The sequence below is a fragment of the Dermacentor silvarum genome, chromosome 5 (assembly GCF_013339745.2).
Source record: "Dermacentor silvarum isolate Dsil-2018 chromosome 5, BIME_Dsil_1.4, whole genome shotgun sequence".
Lineage (NCBI taxonomy): Eukaryota > Metazoa > Arthropoda > Arachnida > Ixodida > Ixodidae > Dermacentor > Dermacentor silvarum.
Window position 1 is genome coordinate 22,020,096 of NC_051158.1, and position 26,381 is coordinate 22,046,476.

A 26,381-nucleotide genomic window follows, 5' to 3' on the forward strand; every position below is an offset into this window, starting at 1 on the left:
AGCACATTCCTGATTCCCAACCTTATATATTGACATGGATATCAAACGATCGGGCTTCGAAGGAGCTCTGTGATAGCTCCCACGCAGGGCACGTCAGACCACGTGGTAAAGGATGTCACGTCTACTAGCGCAACTTTCGGAAGCCCACAATAGCCTTGGGCTATTGGTTCGGAAAGTTAATTGTTTGTTGTTTGTAATGCGCTTTAGCGTACCCTGGCACGGCGCTCCATATCCGTGATGAGCTGATATTCCGTGCAAACTACTATAGTTTATAATGCACTGGCGCTCTGTAAATTGTTTACTGATAATGATAACTATATTTCCCTTTAAGGCCCCACGGACCAAACTTCTTTTTAGGGCAAAATGATTCCGTACGTCATAGGATTCCGTAACCATGCATGCTTCGACTCCCATCAGCCCGCTAAACACGGCATGGGCCATTACAAGGCATTGTAAGAGCCATTCTTAGATTCCAGAAATAAATGACCACTAGTATTGAAGACTCTCCTGGAACAGCAATTTTTTTTACGGGGCAGCTTAGTGCTCAAATGCTCGTTTTGAAATTTCCCGCGTCTAAACGTGATGTCGTTGAATTCGGTCGGAGAGCGATGTTCCCGTCGTTGTAACTGTTCTGACATGCAGCTCAGACGCGCATTCTAAAACATACATGAAGCCGTCTGGGCGGTTTCACGGTGACTAATGGTGTGTAATCTTTGAGCTGCGCGAAACTTCGTCAATTTTTTTTTTTTTCAAGCCGGCGTCGCATCCCACAACTATTCATCACTATCATCATCATGGGAACGGCTGGTCCATTCTGCGACGGTGGCTTCTGCAATCGCTACCGGTCGCAACGCTGGAGCGTCGAGGCGCTGATCGTTTTCGGAACGACTACTCGCGTTGCTGCTCGTTTTGTTAAATTACGTCTTTTATTCTGCGTTAGAAAACAAGCGCGGAGCACTCCCAGATCACCGAATGGCCCCCGACGTATGCCCTTCGTGTGGCGCCTCTGCTGTGACCGAAGAAAGCGGCGATGGAGTAAGTGACGCTCTTCTCGATTTTGCCCTCCGAGTCATTCATTCTGCTGCCGGTTTACAACACACTCCTAGAAGCCTGGCTCGCTATTTGTAACGACATTTTGAGACATCTCTTTCTCTCTCTCTCTCGCGTCGTCATCCAATCACAGAGCCGGAAATTGCAGCCACCGTGCTCTGCCGTAATATAAACAGTTAAAAGTAGCGCCTGTGTGTGTGTGTGCGCGCGTTTTTATGTCCATGTCCCGTTCACGCTTTACGCGTCCTTACGGAATAGCAACGTGCCAAAGCTGCCAGGTTTTTCTGTTGTCTTTTGTTCTCTTCCCCATCAATTGAAGGTCTTGTGTGCGTGTGTTTGTTTTTCTTTTCCTTGTCTCTGCCTTCACCGCAAAGCCACAGGCATTGGCATCTCATCCGTTGTCCCAGTTAGCAATGTTTCAATGCAATCCTGTTATTTTGTTTCAAAGATTTATTGTGAGCTTATTGTATTAACATACAGAAAGTTGACCATATTGGGAAATATACAGAAGGGGGGTACCAAAAACAGGGATTGCACCGGGGCCCTCCTGAACAGTCATTGCAACAAAAACTGAACAGGTAGCCTAAAAAATTATTTGTCGAAGGAATGTAGAGAGCTAAAGGACTCTAAGCATAGAATCAGGCGATACAACAAAGCAAATGACTGAAAGAAAATGCACTTCAATGAATACAAGTAGCAAAATGAGTTTACAGCAAGTTTTAGCAGGTTATGCAATGAATACAGAGCATTATGTTTCCTAAAGCAACAAAAGAGTTTAGACAGTAGTACACCAACAATAAAATGTTGACAGGTACATCAGGGCAGTAATATTTGGAGGGAGAGTTACTAATCTCGTTACTAATCGATTTGGCCTGCACAATCTTTTTTCTCCACGAGACTGCTGACGGGTGCAGATTACCCGTTAAAGACAGCCTAGAATTTGTGTTGGGATGTGTAGAGTGCCGTCTTGTAGGACTGCGTTACCAGCCGTTGGTAATGTGGCCTAAAAAGAAACCGGTGCGCAAGGTCTAAGCAGACATAAAGCAGTAAGCAAGCTTCTGGTGTTCAAGCAATGCACCCATGTAGCGTACCAATACAGGCTTAAGAAAGCATAGCCTTAACTAGAGGAGGTGAAACGATCGAGACGGTGGTTACTCTTCCCAGTATGGTTAACTTTCTGTGTGGTAATGCAATAAGCTCACAATAAGATCTTTGAAACAAAATAACAGGATTGCATTGGAACATTGCTACTTGGGACAATGGATGAGGTGCCCATGCCTGTGGCTTTGTGGTGTAGGCAGAGACAAGGAAAAGAAAACAAATACATGCACACAAGACCGTCAGTTGATGGGGAAGTGAACCAAAGACAACAGAAAAACCACCTGGATGGCAGCTTTGGTACGTCGGTATTCCGTAAGGACGACTAAAGCGTGAATGGGACATGGTCATAGAAACGCACACACACAGGTGATACTTTAAACTATTTATTTTTACAACCCTGTTGCTTCTTTATACACGACTGCCATCAATTAGCGTAATCTGAGTGCATTATTGCGCAGTACGGAAAGAAAAAAAAAAAAAAGAGAACACTTGACAACCTATCAAATCTCAGTAATCCATGTGGGCACTCCAAGGAAGTCAAGTTCTTTCGCCGTTGGCACAATAGATGGAATGCGTACGCACATTTCACCAAGCTTTTCAATCTCTTCCGCTTCAGTGATCTCCCTTGTAAGCTTTTTTTGCTTTAACCATTAATTTGGAATGTATCAAACAATGGATGACAGTGTCATGTGCATTGCAAGAAAACCATCAGCATGATTCTTTACATTGCAACAGTGCTCTCTGAGCCGATCATTTGGGCAATGGCTGGTTTGCCCAACAGAACTGCAGCCACATGAGTTGCGATGAACCACACACAACAGAAAAGGACTGCTGCAACAAACACTTCACAAATAAGCAGTGTTTGTGATATGGACCATTGCGTGGTGGCAAGAAACAAGTGGCTAGTCGCGCCAAATGCAGAGCCTCTGCAGCGAACCTGTAAACATGTTATCGTGCATGATTAATCGCCTTCCAACCAAATCTCCACTCCTGTACATATGGTGTGATACACTACTTCTAGGCCATGTCATGTTCGGTCTCTGGAATCAATTGGTTCTTTGCATCACCTGAAGGCATTTTTTGTGGGTAAACAGCAAACTGTGCTGTCACGTGATCATTCGCTGTGATTGCTGTAAAATTGTACCATTTTACAATGTTACTGTGGAACGAAGACAAATTTTTAATTTTTTTTAACAGTTAGCAATAAAGAGTGACATCACTTTCCACATCTGCTTCCTTAGGTGAACGCACACAGCAGATAACTCCTGGTTGATAATTTCAAGTCACTCAGTAAGAATGCCTTATTTTTAGGTAGCCCGTATATGAATTTGTTGTCTCGGTGTAGGCAAAGCAATTTGTTGTTCGGCAAGTCTCAACTCGTTCGTATCCCTTTCAAACAATGTGCGGTGCTGTAGTACCACATTTCTCTTCTTCAATGAACGCAACATTTAGTGTGTGTCCTGTGGCGTGCCATTTTCTTGTTTTGTTACTGTCATTTTTTTTGCTGCACCACATAATTGAAAGCTGTTGTTTCTCATTTAGAAACTCCTTAATTGAGTGAACGTACATTTGAAAGTGACATGACATGCATAAATTCAATAATGTAAATAAGGTTCTGTTTGTGAACGAAATAAACTTCTCACAAACTCGATATTTTGCTTTCTCAAGAAATTAGAAAACATTTGATTTGGTATTTGGAGGCCAATTTCGGTATGATTTGGAAATTTCGTTATACCAACCCTCATGAATTTTCTCCATGTGGATTTACAAGCAAATTAAAAGTGCAAAAAATATGGCAGATATTTCTGCTGGCAGCACGCACACCTGTAATTAATACTATCTTCCTTTTTTGTGCATTCTTGCATGACGAGGTATAGGCTGATTCTAAAGGTGGGGATATTATTGGTTACGCATGTGCTGAAAACCCTTAAACAGTGTAATGAAGCTATGATGGCTAGTTGCCAATTTACAAAAACAATTCACAGACTTCCAAGCAAATCAGGTGATCCCTTTCATATTGGACTGCAGTTGTATTTTTTCTGTAGTCTGGCGATTGTTGGACCTCCCAACATATCCTCAGTCCTTCGGTACCCAACTGGCTACCTTATGTTTCACCCTTTTCAATATTAACTCGAAGTGATTACCTAAAATATTCATTCCAGATATAAGTTGGATGCAAGCGGAACTGTATAGAAGTGGTTTAAGCACATTATTGCCATCGGTTCTTCCAAAAGTTGACGCCAATCTAGACCACTGTGTTGTCCGAGACGAGACAGACGGTGGTATAGCAAGGAATATCTCTGAAGCCAACATTTCGACAAGTCTTCTGCCCTGACAAAGACAAAACCCCTTGTCGAAAATGTCGGCTTCAGTGATCTTCCTAGTTCTACCACTGTTAATAGCTTCGAGCCTCCATCGTGCAGTGAACTTCTGCCTTGTTTCGACGAGAGTTGAGAAAAGCACTCAGGGGGGGGGGGGGGGGGGAGTGTTTCGAACGCGTCGAGTTGACATGATAATCTAGGACACAGCATCAACATGCCAACCTGACAAGCAATGTTGCACCTTAATCGCTGTGCCATTAAATGCGATCTTTTTGACAAGGTGCATGGTGAGGCGGTAGCTTTCATGGAGATAACATAAGGCCTTGTAGATGAAATGGTTGGTAATCCATCTTGGTAACAACTTCAGAGCGCAAGAGAACACACCCACATGCGCACACACACACGCAGTCTCATGCACGCAAACACCCAAGAAATGACTTTGGCATAGGTGCCTGTGCCAAAGAGGGGATCCTTTCTGGGGTGTTTGTGGGGGTGTGAGTGCGCGCCTGTATGTGAGTGTGTTTTCTTGCGGTCTGAAGTTTTTACTGTCGTGGAGATAATTTTCCATGAGGTGCTGCATTTAGCATCTGAATGGGGTATTTCAACAACAAACTTGGCTCCTTCACGTTCCTAGTGTACCAGTTGGTGTAACACACCTGCCAGCTCGCTCAAATTTTCTGTAAAGCTTACGAATTCAGGCTTGTTCTACGATTTTACGAATGTTCCCTAAAGTGTTACGAAGAATAAATTCTATTTGCAAAAGTTTGTGCGCATCAGTTTATTCGGGCAGGTTCTTGAAGCAGGCGACATTGTCAACGACATGGTAGCTAAATAAGTCACTGTGATCTAAAAAGTAACGTGCTGCTTGTCAGTTAGTGCTGTTCCAAGTTTGCTGCTTCTTTGTACACTGCATCCAAAGGTAGATAATCGTACTTATATACCTCACAGAGTTTGTGTGCTCAGGCTAACCTAAAGAAAAAGTGTGCTGTACCCCCTCCCTATTCTTTGGTGTTGTGTCCGCAGAATTTTTACAAATTTCGAAGTTTATAGGTTGCCATGTACGTAATAAGAACAGTCTCCAAATGTGCTTATGTCCCGGAGCTGTTTTCAGATCTGAGGAGGCCAAAGTCGATGATAAATGAATTGTTCTCCAGTTTTCGCAGGTGTGCACCGCCTGCGGGGCTGTTTTGGACAGTGCTCCGCTGCTTGCGACGGGGTTCTCGGGTGGCGACGACGGCCTCTGCTTTGTGTCCTCGACGAGCAGAGACACCCTGTCTCTCTGCCGCGGCAGAGGCGAGAGAGGGGCACGCTTTCAGTGCCTGGTGAGTGAGGGACTGACCGGAAACCGGCGCCTCTGCAACGATTGGATAAAGCAGGTGGCCCCGAAAGTGAACATGGATTCGGTGATGGTGCAGCAGGCCTGCGACATCCTTAACAGGACATTCATGAAGCAGCCGTTTAACCTCCAGATGGCCCTCGCCGCCGCCTGCTGCTATCAGGTACCGTCGGCAGAAAACAGCGTGCAGAGTTGCTGTTGCCCTGTGCTTGGAATTAGTAGTAACAGGAGTACTGATGTGACGTTGTCAGCTTGTCATTTTTTCGCATTGAATGAAGTTCCGAGCTTTCTAAACCCTGGAAAAAATACTGGCAAACGTGAGAGTATCCTAGATAATTTGTTGTAATATTTGCTTCTGATGGCCAAATGCTGTGCTTGGGAGCTGTGGTGTTTGCCCTTGTCCAGCACAATGTTGCAGCTGTATGCCGAGCCGCAGCAGCCGCATTGCACTCGAGGCGGAATGTGTAAACAGCTCTGTCAACAATAAACAAGTACCGAGGCACATTTTCCCAATTTTTAGAAACTTTACCACATGATTTTGCACATAAAAGGAGGGCGCTTGGTAAGTACTAGTACATTTCTCAAGAGATTGGAGGAATATGTTCCAATTAACAGGAGTTTCATTTACTGAGAAAGGTGTGCAGAGGTGCAGCATTGTTGTCATACACCCTCTTAATTCTGTTCATACCGTATAGACTCATGTAAGGGCCGCACTTTCCTTCACAATTTTGACAAGGTACACGGGACCGAACCTTTTGGTCAAAATGGTGCCGGCCCAGGCGATGACTTGTGCATGCCACGGCTCTCAGTATCTAGTAGCGGCATGCGAAAGTATGCAGCGCACGAAAATTTCCCGATGCTCACGTGCGGCATCGAGGCACGGATTGTTTCTTTGTTGGAAATTTTTTCCTCCATATTTTGGGCTGCCAAGTTGGGGGTGCGGCCCTTACACGAGTCTATGCGGGGCGACCGAAAACTTCAGTGAAACTCGTCTTGAACGCGGACCAGGACTGAAAGTCGGCTTCGTGATTTTTAAACTACGGGTGAACCACTCCCGCAAGGTACAAGATGGCGTTATTTAACTTGGAGGTATCATCCCATCGATTGTGCAAGCTAAACCGTTTGTAGGAAGACAACCAGCCGTTGACGTCATGCTCATCCGTACTGCTTAAAACTGCTGGATCGCGGTGCCGGAGTGCGCCAGAGCAAGCTACAGATGGTGGCGGCGACGTCTACTGGAGAGAGTCGGGCATAACGGGTAGCAGAGTCTGAGACCGGAGTTCCAGGGTGTAGATGTTCTTGAAAACGCCGCACCTCCACCAATTGTGAAGGGGTGTATTGAAAAGTTCAGCTGGAAGCGTCTGTTCGTAACTGACACGTTAGTTGACGCAGAGCAGGAACAGCTGGTTGCCAGAGCAGCTCACACTCGTGCTAAGCACTGGCAATCCGGCTGGCCCACTGGTTGCACTGCAGGCATCGAACAGAGGATCTGGCTGGCCTTGTCCATGTGCTCTTCTTCATTACAACGGTAATATGTTATGCCTAAGGAAGTGAATGTAGCACCTAGTTTGTCACGTGATTTGGGTGCGCTCAACGACTACTGGATTGACTAGGCTTCGCAAGTTTTGGTTTCAACAAGGCGCCGCAGCGACGTTTTGCTGATTAAGTCAGTGGCATAGCAACATGCGATCATGCAGGGGGAGTCCAAATTATCAAACAGCGCACTGTAAGCCATCCAAAATTTCGGTTGTTCTTATTTTGATTGCCTTTGGGGCGAGTGGTGAGGCAACGAAGCTGTCCAGGTCTGTACAGGTAGGCAATTCCATTTAAGCTATTTCCATTTAATAAGGTTCTACTCCATAAAGGTAGGGAAACACTTAAGCTAAGTTTTACCAAGTGACTATAGTGAGAGGGCCCCGCACTATTTAGGCAACATTATCGACCCTTTTCATGGAGCAGTTTGTTCTAGAGAAACAAGATGGCCCTTTCAGCGGCACGCCGTACGTCGCCTCGGCACCCACGCACGAATACGAAACCCTTAGGGCTTTTACCTTGCTTCTGTGTGATCAGCTGTCGGAAATGCAACTGAGTTTTCACTAATGCACTGTGCTCCAATCATGCTGGATTGAATTATGTGGATTAAGATGTATGCAGTAGTAGGGTACAAAAATGTGGTTGATCCCTCTTATATAGGAATCGGTATAGAACACGAAAGTGAAACGTGTCTTCACAGAAGTAGTGTAATGTTTATTGCACATTGATATATAATGTCTATTGGTGTTTTGTGGCTAAAGCGCCCTTAGGCGTTGATGCACCCACGCTGACGCCTGGTGGCACGTTTCCTCCATCACGACTACCAACGTCGATGACCATGAGCAACCGTCGTGCATATGGAAGCTGCACTACGCTGCACACGCTAGCACAACGCGAAAGACGAAGCACGTAACTGACACACTAATACAACGCGCAAGACAAAGCACGTAACTGAATCGTCACCGAGTCAAATCAGCGCGTACAGCGCGTCGTAATTGCAGCCTCCGCGATCAACTTCAGAAACATTTTCAGAGCTAATTGCGGAGGCCACGCTCCGCTGTGCTGAGTACGGTGAACGCCACTACCAACGCCACCTAGGTGGCGTTGGTAGTGCTTCTTGATGCCAGCGTCCCTTCGAATGCTGGCATCGAGGCGTCGTAGTGCTGAGACCACCGAAGCGTTCACTGTCGGTGCGCGTTAGTGTCATAATGCAGTACTTCTCTTTTCTGCTCGTAGGCGGCGGCACCGCCCCGAGCAAGAGCGCGGGTACACGGAGGAGTGTTAGATATATAAGGCGCGTCTGTGTAGCTCTCTGCAAATGCGTTTGTGGCGCAATGGGTTAAACGCTCGGCGATCTATCGTCGCGGACCGAGAGGTCGTGGGTTCGATTTCGAAATTTTGCATGTTTGTGGAACTTTTTCTTCTGGTTTCTTTCTTTGTATTATGTTCTATGACGTATTTCCGTGACGGAAATACGTCAGTGAAGTCTTGGTGGACCCCGGCATAAAACACTTTCGTGTTAAAATAGTGACTGGTATTTAAGGAATGTAATGAACATATGTGGGCCAAGTTCGCGGACCACTGCTGCAACTGGCCGTACGTGTTTCCGGCACTTCGAGATGTACGGCTTTCTTCGAGGATACAGAAATTTGCTCATCTGCCAGCATTGTATCGGTAACCTTCAAAGAAAGGCCTTCCGCCCCGGTACGTCGGCAAGAATGAGTACCGCTCGTTAAACAATGATAAAGGGAGTAGGGCCACTTCTTGTCATAGTAGGTTTCGCTGACAGTATCTACACACATCTACCCCAACTGGCACAGGAACTTACACCCACTCTTTTGCCAACATGTCAAGAATGAGTGAATGACCACACACTTGAATATATGCGCACTATCCACGCACAATAAATGACGGTACTACACCAATAGCACGTGAATGGTTGAAGCTGAACGTTTTGTGACGGTCCACAAGAGTAAGCGAGTTACTAGCGATAATAAGTCTTTGTTACAAGGTATTACAATCTACAGAATAGCTACGTTTCAAGCCTTGTGCGCAGCAAGAACAAATGTAACGGAACTGAGCACACCCGCGAACGATTAGGCAGAAAATAATTACATAGTGACCGCACCGAGGAACTCTACTGAGTCAGAAACATGATAAGCCGCTGCTTCAAAATATTTGACGAATAAAGAACGAAGAGCAAAACACGCTAATATTGGTTCAATTCATGAGCAGGAAGTTTGGATAGCTTGGAATACATATTTAGCCCCGCTTTTAGAGAAAGCACCATATGCGCTGCTCGCGCTTTTTGGACATAGCTTATATCAGCTCCGAAAGCGCTTTTGCATGTTATCTGAAGCTGTGGCCAAAGCTTCCTGTCGTCCACCCAGTCATCGTCTACGATATCTCTCTAAACAGGTTTGCTAAGCCGCACTGGCGTCATACACATCCATTGTAAACACGAAGGCAAGCAATGGACACGTCACCACGTCATCAAACATGGCAGCACCCATGGGATCGCCGCGAAAAGGATCAATAGTGATAGGGCAACAGCTGCCAATACAAAACCTGTGTAATAGTGCCTCTTCCCTTTCATAAATCGCGGTGCTGTAGGAAAACACTTGAGTTCGTGACTGCTAGATCCTCGTTTCAAGCTGCATGTCTTCTTGTTTTCTTGTATTATTGCTTTCTTTCTTTCCTTCACTTTTTTTTTCTTTTTAATTATTACTCTTTTAGGTAGCTTTTCCTAACTTTTTTTTTTCCAATTGTTGCTGTTTGCACGTAGGTAGCAGGCACTGTCATTTCCTTTGCGCTCAAACACGTAGGTGTCGGCGGACTCCATTCGCTGGTGAGCCTGGTTTTTGTGACTGCACTATCTTATCATGGGGCCTACGTTTAGGCTTTAGGTTAGGTAAGGTGTTAGGTTAGGTTAGGGCCTGTCACTTTAGCAACGTGCCCCCTTACTTTCGCAAGTGTACTATCATGACAGGGCCCCTCACTTTAGCAATTACACTATCATGACGGGCTCCCTCACAGTAGTCACTGCCTAAATTTTGATATATAACGTTGGTCTCTGAATGCTGGACCTGGCGCAGGTCGAGAATATTGTGACACCGAGGAAAAAATATGCCGACATTGTAAGAGGGCTAAGCGTAATGATGTTGCTCATCAAAATATAAAAGAAGAGTGTCGCACACATTTCTCCTTGCAGCTTCTTGTGCGTGGCAACCAGTGGTGCACCGACAGGGGGGGGAGTGTTGTAACCCCCCCCCCTCCTGAGGCCCAGTTAAACCCCCCTCCCCCCTTCCTTCCCCACACGTCCAGCCCCACCAGTCCAACGTGTACCTTCAATGCTCTGTTCACATTGTCATTACAATTCAGGAGGTGGCTTGAGGTCCAAGTTTCCAGATTAACAAAGCACTCTATCACTGTCTTGTATTTATTCATTCACTGTTCAATTACTTTGAGTAAAACGCTAAAGAAATAAACATCGTCATCATCCTTGGTGTCATTATATTATTATAATTATTAGGCATTTTATTTGCTGTTGGTTCTCTGGCTAAAGCAAGCAAATTGCATATTATGCAAAGAGCTTGCTCTCCCCCCCCCACAACAAAAATCTCCCCCCCCCCCCCCCCCTCCGGGCAGAGATCCTGGGTGCGCTACTGGTGGCAACCGCAGTGACTTAAGGAACAGGGCAAGCCAGGGTGCAATGGTGTCGTGACAAATCCACCTCATGGGTACTGACGCTAGAACTGGTTTGCAGAAGCATGTGTTACAGTAATTTATTTAGGGCATGGTTGCCATTATTTTGCTAGGGTTTCTAGGTCCACAACTTGTAGGTAATGAAAAAAAGAAAAAAAGTTTAAAATGTTATGTTAGCGCTCCTTTTACTACCGTAAACATGTTATCGTGCATGATTGTTGGCCTTCCAGTTGAATGTGTGCATAGCATGTTTCATAACTGTGCTCGGTGCGACGCAGGTGCTGCGGGAGAATGGCCGAACCATATCGCTTCCCACCTTGGCCAAGATGGCCCAGTGTACAGGCCCACACCTGTTTCAAGCCATTCGCACGGTCAGCGAGGTGAGGATGTGTGCCGTTCACGTCATCTCCTATCACCTAATTGCCACTGTGGTGAATGCAGTGAAGTTTATCGGCCCGGTTGTGGTGGTTCAGGAGTTGCGAGCTCCTGGCCAATGAGACTGTTCATCAAAATTACAAAATGCAACAGGTACGCAATTAACTAGAGAGAGATAGAGATTTCGGAGAGGAAGGGGCGCTATTTTCTCTAGCCCTTTAGGGAGCATGTCTCAGTGCCTCAGTCAACTAATTAACAACAAAATATTGACCAGCGGGTTTTTGCAGTCCTCCGCTCTTATCTGCAGCCGTGAGTCATTGTGCAGGGTGTGAAGCAACATTCGGTGCATCACTGGCTGCTTCTGGTGCGAAGCAGGTGCACGCTGCCTTACCACTGGTACGGGTGCTGGCGAGATTGTGCAACTCGTCTGAAGCAGCGGCAAAGCTAGTCATCAAGGCTTTATAATTTTCTTCAGGTCGACCTTTTAATGGGACACTAAAGGCAAATACTAAGTCGATGTGGACTGTTTAAATACCATGCCAGAAACCTCGTAACGCTTGTTTCGTGCAAATAAAAGACTTAGTTTAGGAGAAAATTGCATCTGAAGGGACCGAATACCTTTATGGCAATTCAAATATCCCGCCACGCCAACCAGGGAGTGGTGACGTTGCATACACCATCACTGCATTTTGCTGCTGTCGGTGAGTAAAACGGCGCCCGACAGACGGCGCTACGAGGCGCCGCTGCAGCTGCCTTTGGTCAAGTGGCGTGGACCGTTCGGCGGCCATCTCGCAACGTCACATGGAAGTGGAATTCTCTACTACTTGCAGTTTGTGCGAGTTTCGCGAGCCAGCAAAACTAGCGCAGCACTACGCGATAACGGAACTACTGAAACGCGAAAGCGCGGGCGGCGCAGTCAATCGAAAACGAAGCCTTTCGACTGCCCACGTCGTCGTCAATGGTGTAATGTCAATGAGTCCTTTTTCCTAAAAAAGTCGCAGTTTTGCCCGAAAGGCGAAGCATCAATTGCGATAGCATATTAGCAGAGAGCTATTTGGAGTAGGGATAGCAGTTTTATCGGCTGCATTAACTTGGACACATTCGCTTACTAACTGAATTAACAAGCGTGGTGTCAGCGCGCACAAGCAAACATGAATAGATCACACTGAATGACTGCAGACGACTGTCAAAACGCTGGCAGCAAGCGCAGCCGTTTCAGCGGGCGAAGGTACGTGCGGTCTATCGCTTCAACAGAAACTGAGCGGCGAATGCACAGTGCATAAAGGCCAGAGCCGTGTGGAGATAAGAGACGGTGCGGCGAGCGGCGAGCGCGGTTGTTGGCAGAGTATAAGTGCCCCCCCGCTCCCTCCGGCGCTGGCTTCCTGCTTCCTTGCTTGCGCGTGGGAGAGATAAGAGACGGCGCGGTCGAGCGACGAGCGCGTTTGTTGGCAGAGTAGAAATGCCCCCCCCCCCCCCTCCCCCCGCTCCCTCCGGTGCTGGCTTCCCGCTTCGTTGCTTGCACGAGGGAGATTGAGTGCGTTCGCTCTCCGTGATAGCGCGCGTCCCCGCACACTTCCCGGAAGCTCGGGCATACGGCGTGCGGTGAAGATTTTATCTATACGGAACCTCACGGCGACGGCGACGGCTACGGCGACGGCGACGCCGACGGCAGAAATCCGGTTGAAGTGTCCGTATAATTGCTATCGCAATAAAAAGCACCTCCACTAATGTGAAACCTGGGGAGGTACGAAGCATGCAGTGATGCACCGCTAATGGGCAATGAGAGGCAAAAGACTGGATTTTGTTTCAACTGTATACATATGTACATTTATTTTTACGATCATCCATCGTGTAGATAATGCCAGTGCAGCTATGGCCGAAGCTCCGATCTAGGAAGTCACGTTTGAAGCGTCCGTCCGCTCCTCCCACCTCGGGCAGACGACGTTCCTCGCGGCGAGCCTCTGCTTCTGCTGCTGGAAGGTCCGGGTTCTCTTCTATACGCTGGTGTTTAGGTACCGCTTCGCTCTGTCGAAGATCCGGATTAGCTTGTCGTTTCCGACGTTTGTACCGAGCTGCGGGTCGGCTTGCCTGCGCTGGCTTGCGGCCGCGGTTTGGGCTTTGACGATGCTGGGGTTGGCTTGCCTGCGCTGCCGCAGTGGCCGCGGCTTGTTGGGCCTTCAGTTGTGGGTCGGCTTGCCTGCGCTGCCGCAGCGGCGGGGGCTTGCCTGCGCTGCCGAGCGGCCGCTGCTTGCTGGGCCCTCAGTTGTGGGTCGGCTTGCCTGCGCTGCCGAGCGGCCGCTGGTTGCCGGGCCCTCAGTTGTGGGTCGGCTTGCCTGCGCTGCCGAGCAGCCGCTGCTTGTTGGGCACGTACAGCTTCATCAGCCCTGCGTCGACGTTGTCTTTCGCGGGCGAGCATGCGTTCTCAGCTTGCGAGCTTGCAGTTCAGTTCATTCATCGCAGAAAGAGCTTTTCCTGAGCCAACGCGCCGTTTTATTTGCCACTCGGGCCGCGGCACCGGAGAAGCGCCGGTGGGAGAGCGCGTGAATGCGCGTGATTTACCGTGACGACGACGACGACAGAAGACGCCGACAGCCCGAGCGCACATAGAGAATGAGTATGTTTCTCTATGGAGCACATACAGGATTGCCAGGCCTTCAGTTGTGGGTAGGCTTGACTGCGCAGCGGCAACGCAGCCAGCTGTGGAAGACGATGACGAACGCGGGAGCAGTGGCACGAGCGCGTGCCGAGCGCGAGCCGCTTGCTTACCGTGTCGACGACAGGAGACCACGGAGAAACATACTAACGCTAGTATGTTTCTCTGTGAGGAGACGTCAACAGCCCGAGCGCATAAGGTGCTTCGCACCTAAATAGGGAGTTTTAGTATAGCGGAAAACGCTTACGTTAGCGTGCGACGCAACGCAAACGTAAAGAAAGGCTGCACTGCGTGGTACAAGGTAGTGTTTTAGAATAGCGGAACGGAGCAAAACGCTAACGCAAATACACTTGGGCGCCATCTCGAAGCGGATACAGCAAACATGAGCAAACCCTCTCGTTAAGCCTACTCCGCCGCTAATTGAGAACGTATATCGAAAACAAGGCCTATTTGTCACCTGTACGCTGCTGTCGAAGCATCATCACACAAATCTAAAGCAAACACGAGCATTAGTGGGGAACGAATGAGCCGAACAGTGCAGGCCGACGACTCGATAGATCTGAAGTGGATGGCTCTCGCTTCAACAGGCGCCGCCATCTTGCCCTACGTGCGGAATCCCTTGCGTGCGTTACCGTTGAACGCTATCTTCTGGAAATAGCGTACGTACGTAAGAGCTCTGGCTACGTTTACGTTCTGCGCATGCACAGTTTGCTGCACGCAACGCTAACGCTAACGCTAAATCCTTGCGTTTGCTGTTTTCCGCTATACTAAAACTCCCTAATGTGTCCTGCATGCAGCCCTCAGCTGGTGTTAGCACCGGTGCTGCATCATACGTTCCGTTTATCCAGCAGCCGTGGTAGTACCAACAATTGTACAGCACCTATACAACCTCGTCCAAGTTTCCAAATAGATTGCAATAGTTCGACGGGTCGCGTCCAACATAAATCCCACTTCAATGCTAAGCCTAAAAGTCTGCGAAGCACGTATACAGATTGCGGCGTTTGTTGTCGCGCCAGCTTAGTGACAACGCTACAGTGCCTAGAATATACTTATATTCTAGGCACTGTAACGACGCTGAACAAGCCGAACGGCCGGTTCAACAGCCGGCCGGCTCGATCATCACATGTTGTGCTGCGTAACGTTTTATTACGGCAGAATTGAAAGATCGGACAAAGAAACTTTCGACGCGTGCGAGGAAGCGTCTCGATGACTCATTTGTCCGCGAGCGCCGTACGTCGACCACTAGAGTTTGAGTTCGGTTGTCGCTGCCGGCTCAAGAGAGGTCACAGAATTCATGGTTCAAGTGGTTTTGTTTCTGGAGAGTCCTGCCGCATTCTTTATACCGCGATAGAAAACTCGACGCGTAGGCGGAACTAGTGCACCGGGAACGGAACGTTCGTCAGACGCCAACAAACGTGTCGACGGCGAAGGTGGTACAGAAATTTGCTTCCCGCAAAAAAAAAAATGCATATAATAAAAGTGGATAGAGACGTGTAAACAACGGTATCGTTGTACCTTATCGGCCATCTCGGAGGCTGTTTGATCTATTACATCGTTCAGCGAAGATACGTATAGAAAATTCGGTGGCGTCGAGGTTCTGTTATAGTGTTCTAGAAGGTCGTTTACTATAACAATAGTTCCAGTGAAATAGTTAAGGGGTCGGCGGGTGATAGTAATTTTTACTGTTTTGTAGAGTGGAAGAAATGGCAGTTGCAAGAATTAGTTTAGTAAATTTAATTTAATGTTTTTTTTTCTTTATTTATATAGATAAGGTTAAATGATACCAATGAGTTGCTGAAGTTTGTTGTAGGATTTGTGTAATACTGACAGGAGGTGTAATTTATGGTCATGGTCATACTAGGGTGGGGACGGTCATCGTTGCGAGTAAAACATTGTGTTAAACAGGATGTACTTGATTGAGCTTTGATTGGCCTGAAAATGACAGGCAAAGGCTGTCAAAAGCTGTCATTTTCGTGGGTGCAACCTTTTGTGGGCGCAACAACACTCCGGAAAATTTGGAACTAGTTGGTCTCTAGTTGTGGTCTCAAACCTCCGATTTGATGAGAGCAGTGGCCGAATAAATGTTGTAAGGATGGCGTCACCACAGACTTGAATATAGTATGTTAACCACTGGTGCTAGCACCTGCATTTGAAAATGGACCTTGACTCTATGCTCTCCCTCGACATCGGAGAGCACAGTGCTTCACCTTGACTGATAAAAGACATTGCGCTTCAATTAACACTTAACGATTTTTACAATAAGGAGCCACTCAACTATCATCCCTCCACTCCAGCAGATTTGAATAAACACTTGGGAGTGCCCGGTTATAAAAATTTAGCTTGGTAATCTCTGATAAGTATTCTCAAAGATCAGTGACACGCTGTCAGTCGAGGAAAAACTGCTCTGCTCTTTCTAAGTTGAGGTTCACTCAGAAGTCGAGTGGACGAAAGTTATAGAATAATGAGGTAAGTAGAACTCCTTGGCTCTCTTTCCTATGCATAAGTGAATGAGAGATGTTCATGCTGTTGGCCTTGTAACTAAAGGGAAGAAACCACATGTCTGCTTTGCATGGTTGCGCTCAGGATACAGGCAGGGGAACGATGCCCGCCAGGCTGCAGGAGCTTCTGCCCGAAGCGGCGCAGTCGATCGACCCCTCCGAACGGGCAGAGGTGGTGTCGCGTGCCACCGCTCTGCTGGAGCCGCTTCGGCGCTGCTGGTTCTTGGAGGGGCGGGCGCCGCGGTGCGTCGGGCCAGCACTCATCTTCATTGCCTGGAAGTCTCTCGACGTCAGCCGTCAGATTATTTCGTACACAGTCTTCTGCAAGATGCATGGTTTGGGCAGACCCACCAGCTCGCTCAAGTCCACGGTCTCGGACCTGAACAAGGCAAGTCCTAGGGACGGGAACGATGCCCGAGTAGTAGTCTGCCTGTGTTCTCTACTCCACACATCATATTGTTACTCGTATGATGGGGGTTTATTTATGAAGGGTTAGATGCCAAGGCTGCAGAGTGATTGTCGTCTTTCACCATCCAATCTTCTTTCTTCCACACAGATTCTTCGTAACAACATGTCATTGTTTTAATGCTGTTTCCTTAATCTGTGGATCGCGAACTAATCTAAATAACCATCCTACTTAAGTTCAAAATTGTGTTTATTCACGCTCAAGGGAACATACTTGCGTCAAAATACTTGCTTGCACTCATTGATGTTCATGCCCATGTCCACTCACACTTGCAGACTTTCATTGATGTTTATATGTGCACCTACTCAAACCCTTTGTCACTTACCGACACTCACACCTGTGAAATGAATGCGTGTGATTGTATTATTGAGCGAGTATGCCAACCTATGTGCTTGCTGCAGCATTGAGGCTTCTGATTTGACCATAGTACAAGTACTGTAGAACCTCGTTCGCGAAAAGAAACATACTATAAACGGGAAAACTTACAATCAGATGTCACTCATGAAAAAATTTTGCAGACTCGACTGCATTTAACATCTATTTAAGCAGTGTGTGGCGGTACGAGACGCCGACGCGCGCCGAGCTGGTGAGGCTTGTGCGAGCTTACATTTGTGCTCCTCGAATTCGGCCTGGGTCAGCAGTTTCTTTGGGCGGGGCAAGAAGTTTTGACGTGCCCACTCGGCGAGAATCGTTACGGCACAAGGCACTGACACGCATCGATCGAGTGGCGCCCGAGTGGCCTAAAATGCGCTGTCATTTTCCCATTGCATTGTGGTTTAAAATGGCAACGGGTACCCGAAATAAAATCGAACTGATGGGCAACGCTGGAATACAATGCCGCCAGAGCGAAACATGTCGCTCACTTCGCGCTGCCTGCACCAGGGAACTTCCCACAGCACTAAACACCACTCGTGCGCCGTCAAACAGTTAGATAGATGAAGATGCTTATCACGATAGGGTTGACAGCGATACTAGCTGTGAATGCAGCATGCGACAAGATTTGCTGGCACCGGAAAAGGAAACTGAGTCTGTGCCGTGTGCCGTTATTTTCATGTGACACGGGTGGGCAAGTGCTGCGGAGAAGCTGCCGTGCCGGGTGCACTGCTGTCGATCGCGCGTGCCTCGCGCCTTTTCTTGTTTACCTGGGTTCTAGCGGCCGGAAAACGTATCATACGATCGCAGTTTGGCGATGTACTGAAAGATGGTGTTTTACGGGACTGCATGAACCGGTAAAAAAAAAAAAGGTGTAACTGTATTGGATAATTTTTTGTGTTCTCAATCACATACGTTGGCGCCGGTAAATTGTACGAAATGGGATCGCATCAATGAGGTTCTACTGTAATCTGCATGAAGTCGTGTTACTCGTATGAAATATTCGGCCACACAACTTGGCTTATTGAGGTTGTTAAACACGATTAACTGGTTAGCAGCCCAAAGATGGTAAGTGATGTAAATGCTTCTGCTGCAATATGTTGCATAGCGGAATAAATAGCAGAAGTGAAAAGAATAGGTTCCCTTGTTTTTATGCTTCGTTTCACACATAGCAGGTGACACTGCGGAGGCTACATCAACTTCTCACATCTGCATTTGTGGCCAATAAATAGTGCCATGCTTACACTACAGCAAGAAATGATAATGTGCTCCATAATTTGGCGCAAGGTTGACTTCGTACGTTAGTCATAATATATTATGCACTTGTCACGTAAAAAACAAACAAATGTGAATTACACTCATTGCCCAACTTCCACATCAGACCGCCTCCAATCATGACCGAAACCTAACGCATTGCATAGCAGAAAGCTCGAGGCTTACAGACAACACGTGATTTGACGTAACGTTTACTCCATATCTTGTAGCTTTACATCAAGAAGTTATTCTGTAGAACGTGTTGCTGGCATTGCTCAACAGAATTCACCACAAAATGTGGTGCCTACAACACCACGAGTGCAAATAAACATAAGCCATCAGTTTAGCCAGCAAGAAATGCCATTTGTCCCAGTCAGCCTTATTAGAGTATTCTAGTGTTGCGTTACCATTCTACTGTTTCCATTACTGCCTGCTGCCACCTACTCCTACATGCAGTTTTACAGCGCATGTGCGTTAGGGGGGAAGTGGTACTAGTATGGCTTCCAGTGATATTGGTATTACCTCTACTGACATTGCACCCGTACATGCTGCAAGTTCTAGTGTGCCACCATCCGTGGATTTTCTCTCGCAGTGGCCAATAAACGTATACTGGTCTCTTTCAGGTATTCGTGCAAATGGCCAGTGAGATCCCGTGGATCAAAGGTAAAAAGCTGAGCGCCAACACTGTGCTGTTTTACATGCCAGACATAATCCGCTATTCGGCATCGTTGGTGATGGACGCCACCAGCAGTGCGGCAAGCACCAGCGTAGGGCAGACGGGCGAGCAACGATCTGCAGTCATCTACAACACATTCCGGAAGGGGAGAAAAAGGGCCAAGACGGCGCACGATTGCGCTGCTGATGTGGCGGACTGCGACGGCAATGGGCACATTTCGGACTCTGAAATCGACCTCCTCATCCGAAATGAGCAGGAGGTGAAGGTTATAGAGGCATTTATGGAATCTCGAAAACGAAAGAATGTGACGGATGTAGATGACTGACGAGGCGTTTTATCAGCAGTAGTGGACTTTACTGTGTGGTCTCCGAGGAACCAAGGGAACGCTAGTGAAGAGTGTTATAATTGTTACAAATGTTCTGAGCCGTGTTTAACAGATTCTAGAAGGAACGAGGTTGAACACGTCGCGTCATGGTAGTGATGCAAATGCTGCAAATTGTCACCGTGGCAGGGACGTTTGTTAGTGTTCCGAAATCGGTATGCCGACGCATAGGTGGTGCGGTTTCCAGAATCTCGGAAACCAACAATGGATGTATTGACGAGTGTTGATAAAAACCTAATGCATTGATGAAAATACGAATTCACACAAATGTCGAAGTAGTAAAGCTTGTCTATATCTCCTTCATAATGGGGTGACCTTTGTTAATGCTTTCGCATCAAGGCCATGTCCACTGATGAACATCATGTTGAGTGGTGTGCTTCTTTTGTTAAATTAGTCATTGACTTGTAGGAACTTCGCTCTAGTAAACTGCGATAACTACCGAACTGCACTATAATTTCGTTACGGCAATCTTTTCATGCTGTGAATGTGTTCAGCTTTTATTAATACAAAGACCTTTGTCATGTGCCCGTTCTGACGAGATTTGCTTTTACTGTCCTCCATTTATATACCGGTGTTATAAGGCTTTATATTAAATCTGCAACGTTTTTCACCTTGCGTGTTTGTCAGTGCTAGATGCATATACCAGAGTTTTATGTATTGCATTTACTTAGAACTGATGTAACACAATAGTGCACTCTTAGGGAGGAGGGAGCCTGGAGGTGGAGAGAAGCACGTGCTGGGCAAGGTACAGAGGAGTGCACGTTGGAGGAAGGAGGTGGAGCGTTACAGAGGAGGAGGGTAAGCAGAGGTGCACTGGGTTCACCTCCTCCGACAGTTGCTACGGACTCTGTGTGCGCTATGGATGTACCAGGTTCGTATGGCGATCGAGAGGCCAAGCGCCGAGCGAGAAGATCGGAGCAGCAATGCAAGTAGCGGCAGGCTGAGCGCGAGTCAACCGACCATGAAGTTGTTGGCGAGCACCGGGCACGAGTTGAACAAGACCGGCAGAAGGTGCGGGCTAGGCGCGACCAGGAAACTCTCGAAGAACATGATAGCGGCTTGCGACAATGAGGGTGCGTCAGGCTAGACGGCATAGTTTATAAACTCCAGAACAGCACCCATATATGCTTGCGCGTAACCCGCATTCACAAAGTGAAACGTCACTGTCATTTTTAGTTGTGCGACAACGTAGTCACTGTGTTAGATTATTTTGATTGGAATTGGCAGAAGCGGGTGTATATCAGGTGTAAATATCACAACAGAAACTTAACAGATATCAATCGGATGGCAACATATTTTATTCTGGCACGTTGTATCACACACATGGAGAAACAGTATGTGCATAAAGTGGGAAAGGTTTAACAGCAGTGCAACAATCTCAACAAAACGGCAAGCATTTCTCGGCTGAGCAACTCTCGAGGACAGTGCAGTCCCAACTTCACGCCCAGCCGGCTTGCCAGTAAAGCTCAGAAAAAGCGGACACAATCTGGGCCTGAACCCCTACCAGAGGTGCAAACAAAAATACAGCTGTAATCGCAAAAATGTCCAGACTCATCCTCTAACAAACTACTAGAATCTATGAGGTGGCATAACAGCATATATTGCAACAGTTTGGAAACGAGGTACACATTGCAAAGAGTTTACAAAAAAAGAGCACATAAAACACACTGAGCACCTCTAATTACCACCGATGGCACATATATGCAGTGGTGAACAAAAAAATGTTTTTTTTTTTTGCTTCTATAGACCAGTCTTGGTGGTGTGGCAAGATAGACCAATCTTGCCGTGCTTGTAGTTTCGGAGCAGAATGCCAAGATAATGAACACGAAACATTTTTATGGTGCAAGGCAGACATGCTGCTGAAAGCTTCCGAGGTTTCATTTCTTTAGAAATAAATCTTGAAACAGAGCCACTGAATATGGAATGGGCTTCTGTCGTTGCTACTGCTGCTCTGCGGAGAACAATTCTTTCCCCTGGTCGATTCAGAGAAGGTTCGTAGTTTGCAGTGGCTATTTGGGATCACCTCTATTTGTGGAAGACAGCTCTTGTTCCAATATTGACGCACCGATCCAACTGGAAGCTGTACTGTGTGTTGCGACACTTCTGCTAACTCTGCATGACAACTTGCACGATTATGCGGCATGCAGCAGTATGTTTTCTTTTCTCTGGCAGACTTAAGATTTCTGAAATATGAGCGTGATGCAAGTGCTCGCTCAACGATTCAGGTGGCTACAACCATGGCCACTATGAACTGCAAACAGCCTTTGCAGTAGCGGCAATGCAATGATGTTTTGCAGCAATATCAGTAACCATTTGGCGTCTGCATTTTATATGTGGCACTTCTATATGTGCCTTCATGTTGCTGCAAAAAAAAGAAGTCATTAAAAACAAAAACACACCTTTTTGTTCTCTATAGTTTGCTGGACACATTTGAGCATCACGAACACTGGATTGGTTCAGTCAATAAACTCAATAATAATAAAACAATAAATCAATAAACTGATTTGATTGGTTCACCTTGAAGCACAAATGTAGCAATTTATACTGTCACGATTCGCGCAGGGATTACATTGCCACGTGATCCAGGTTGATTCGGAACTTTATGACATGCATGCTCCAACAGTCTCTGACAGACTGTTAATGTTGCTAGTATGTCCAGAGTGTGTATTTTGCAAGAATTCTTTGTAAGAACACTGATTGGTTGACACCTGTGACAATGGAGGCTTGGCATCATCCGGGCAGATGACAAAGGGACAAAAAGAATTGTTGCAAAATACAGCACCAGCACTTTTTGACACCATGTAGTTCTCGCATTAACCAATGCTATCATAGTGTAATTATATGTTAGAGAATATACCGTCTTGAGAGAAAAAAAAAATTACCAGGTGACAGCATCGGCAAAAAACTTTTTCTTCCAGGATAGCTACGCAACATCTAATTATTTCACTGCATTTCATTGGTCAAACGCAAGCGTGGGGTGTACATCTTGATTTCAGCATGCATTCATTACAACTGATGTGCAGAAAGAATGAAAAAACATAGCAGCCTTGTTCCTTTTAGTCACGTAACACTTGCATCACAACGGTGTCTACAAAATAAAACTATGGATGTGTGAATACCGAACTGAATATCAGAAAAAAATTCATGAGCCATTCCACTCTGTGGATGGCCAGCGAAGCTGTTTAGTGCACGACACAGAGGTGACATAGAATTTTGAACAAAAGTACAAACACATTTATTGTCCTGATCGGTGGTGGTCATCGTGACGATAAGTATGCACACATATTCGTGTATCACCTCTGTCCGTCATGTAAGACGGACATACCCCTTAAGCAATGGCTCATACCCCCATAAACGCGGCCTCCCCATTACGACGACAGACGAGAATTGAAATTCTACGCTGGAATGACGAGTCGCAACGGAGCCAGCTGTGGAAGAAGACGACAATCGCATAAACAGTGGCATGAGCGCGGTTGCGCAGGGGCGCCAACCCTTTTCCCTTGGTCTCCTCATCAGGCGCACGCTACGTCACGCACTACGTCATACATTCACAAAGACACATCGTTTTAGACACAGGCGGCCGTTAAACCGAGCTCCGACGCGAGCGGCGATATGCGTTTGCTTTTGTTGTTGGCTCTTTCACTTTTTAGAGGAGAGTTTTTCCGTGCGGACGCCATAAAATCCTGTATCCTAGCCATCGACAGCTTCGCTGTAAAAGTCGAATATCAGAAAATGTTTCACAAAATATAATGCTTACAAATTTTGGGCAAGAAAATAGAGTGCTGCATATGCTAAGGAGTCTCCTAGCATTAATAACAAGAATGTTGCAAGCTATCATAAACTTCAGTACATCGAAATCAAGATATACAGTATGGTCTACTCTTATTAAAGGTAACACCAAATTACTCTGCCAGCACTGATCACAGGTTAGTGCTCGGTACTTAAGGTCTGGAGAGTTTTTTTTTGATCAGTGGAATTTTATATCTAATAGATTAGTTTTGTTCTTGTTTTTCCCCTTTGAAACTAATGAATTAGTGACGTTCTGTTGTACTGAATGCCAGTGAGGTTCTCAGTTTAATAGTGAACATATGTGTTTTGTAGCAATGTTTAATTTATTGCACCGAAAGTTTATCTTTCCAATTTTTTAAATACAAGAAAGGCTAAACCAACTTTACGTCAGTTGAGTCGTCGTAAGGCCAATCAGACTGGAAGGACCACTGCATCATGTGACTCGATCAATGCTCCGCGCGTAGCCGGCGCCAAAGGTAAAGAGCAGGCACCGTCTGCGTTGCCTCACTTGTCAGGTTCGGTGTGATTTGCCACCTGTGAAAGAATCTGAAATTTCGAGCTCGCCGTCCAAACATGCGATGGAGAGACGGAGCGAACGCCGACTAACTGTGACGCTTTCACTAGCTGCTTCTTCACATTTTTTATTGCAAAGCGATTTAATGCACCGCGACTTAAACATTACACAGCCACACAGGCTAAATGATCCCTTAGACAGCCGCGCTTTGAAAACAAAGGCAATGCTCAAGCGTGCCCAGTGTACAAGTGTGCCTTCGGTACAAAACAATGTCTAAGAACTAGCACCGACACGACGAAGCACAAGCGCACAACCTAAACTAACAAAATGCAAGGACTGTTTAATCTGCAGTGATGACTATTAGATCTGTATCACATAACAGTCATCACAACTACTGTAGACTCTGCTTTTAAGCTTAACTCTCTAAAACAGCTGAACAGCTTGGAGACCTTCGTTCAGTTCATGTAGTTATTCAATGCGCTTCTCGTTGGACAATAGCTTGGCTACTAGGATCCCCTTAACGTTCGCTTCAGAAGGAGTCTACTAACGTTATCTCTCTACAGTGTGTGGACTGTGCGTTTCTCAAAAAACTATACTATACGTGACTCAACAACATTCACCGGTAGGTTAATAGTTTGCAAGCACACCACCCTCTCTCTGTTATAGTTAACTACCACACCAGACTCATCCAACCATTTTAGGCTGCATGTTGCCCTCAGCCTATGACACAGCACCAGGAAGAGATCTTAAACTTGCATTTCTTCTTGCTTTGTACACACACACAAACAAACAAAGAAAGGCTTCCAGGTCGCCTTCAAACAAATAAACACTTGAAGCTCACAGCAAGATGAAGACATGTTAGCGACCCCCGTATATCAATGTGAAACTGAACAGCTTGCATGCAGGATTAGTGGTTGGGGCTAGACTTTACCAGCTCTCAACTGATCACAGGGCTGCCAGATGCTGTGCTTGACTGAGGCAAATGGCTAGCGGTGCATCTTAGCACGTTGTACATGCAAAAATACAAAATGTTACAGGCAATTGCGTGTACAGCCCATCCCCCCTCACCCATAAACAAATCTTAACAAACCATAGACAAGGCCAAAAAATTTCCTCGGGAAAGGCCTTCTGAACAAAACAGTGGCAGAATCAGTCGCCGACAAAAAAACGAGGGGTTATTAGAAAGTAGAGAGCAACGAGGTGAAACATGAACAAATCCACTGTTTCTCTTGTTAACATGCATTGTGCACTTGCGAAAAAATGCACTACCATAGAGACATGCAACAGAGCAGGGATAGGCAGAAAAATGTCAGTTCCTGCCAACGCGGCTTTTTCACCGGTAAACCACAACACACCCAGGCTTTCCTTGCAAGTCAAAATCATATCTACTTGCTCTGTGGTGACAAGTTTGAAGTCTCGGAAACGAAGAACACAGCACTGGTGCCTTTCCGGAAAAAAAAGAAAAAAGGCAAGAACAAGAGAGCAACAGCAGAAGCAGCAACGAGGATCATCGCATCGCATTCCTTCAGAATCAACACGTTGGAACAAAGGACTAAAGCATCGACACCGGTGCACATTTAGCACATGAACAAAAAAAGTAGGCAGGTAACAACAGAACCAACAAAATGGGACTTGAGAATTTGAAAACAGTGGCACGGGGCACACCGGGTGAAAATTTTGAATGAGACGCATAATGTGACAGGTCGTATGAGACGTGCTAGAGTGCTACTAGTTTGGTCACGAGAGACTAGCTTCTTAGCACGCCTCCTGCTGGGCTTCTTCGGCCAGCTGGAAGTACTTGTTGGCAAGGCGCCCCTTCATGGCAGCCGTGGCAGCAGCTGCCGCTTCTTGGTACAGCTCCCCTGCATGAAAGAAGGGAGTAAATGTGCGGTAGCACTTTGTTAGTCAAAAGTTAGTTCAACCACAGAAGTTATTCAAACTTGAATAAGCCTTAACCGTTTTTCAAACTACCTGGAAAAAAGGAAAACTATGGGGAAAAGAAGTGCACTACTTTGCTGCATAGGCAACACACCACCGTTCAAAGCCATTTAAGGCGCACTCACACTTGCGACTAGACGACGTCCCGCGACCGATTGCGACTGGCGACCAGAAAGCTACTCAAGACGAACGATGTTCACACCGGCAAATGCGACCGACGAGTCGCTAAGCCGAAATGTCTCGTGATATGCCGTTCACGTCTGCTTGCAATGTCATCGCCGCGTAAGATAAGTATCAGCGTATACGAACGTCCTGTTCCTTCGCAACTGATTGGTTCAGCTGTTCTGCGACTGCGGTCGCGCGACTGAAAAATCGAGCAGCGAGTGATTGGCTCGAAACGATCGCCTTTCGAGAAACG

At 46.7% G+C, this 26,381-nt stretch overlaps 2 protein-coding genes across 3 annotated transcripts in view; one reads left to right on the top strand and one right to left on the bottom strand.

Annotated features, from left to right (window-relative positions):
- The first annotated feature begins 789 nt into the window (after positions 1-789).
- Positions 790-21,004, top strand: LOC119453045 (transcription factor IIIB 50 kDa subunit-like). The gene is made up of 5 exons (XM_037715027.2): positions 790-1,035; positions 5,627-5,971; positions 11,325-11,426; positions 16,658-16,960; positions 19,288-21,004. The coding sequence occupies exons 1-5, from the start codon at positions 973-975 to the stop codon at positions 19,663-19,665; spliced, it is 1,191 nt and encodes a 396-aa protein (XP_037570955.1). The 5' UTR covers positions 790-972; the 3' UTR covers positions 19,666-21,004.
- The window catches only part of LOC119453044 (eukaryotic elongation factor 2 kinase), a 38,007-nt gene continuing 32,628 nt past the window's right edge, over positions 21,003-26,381 (bottom strand). For both annotated transcript variants that reach the window (XM_037715023.2, XM_037715025.2), the window contains one exon: positions 21,003-25,887. In XM_037715023.2, the coding sequence (XP_037570951.1) occupies positions 25,781-25,887 (107 nt within the window). In that variant the 3' untranslated portion in view covers positions 21,003-25,780. The remainder of the gene's footprint in view (positions 25,888-26,381) is intronic.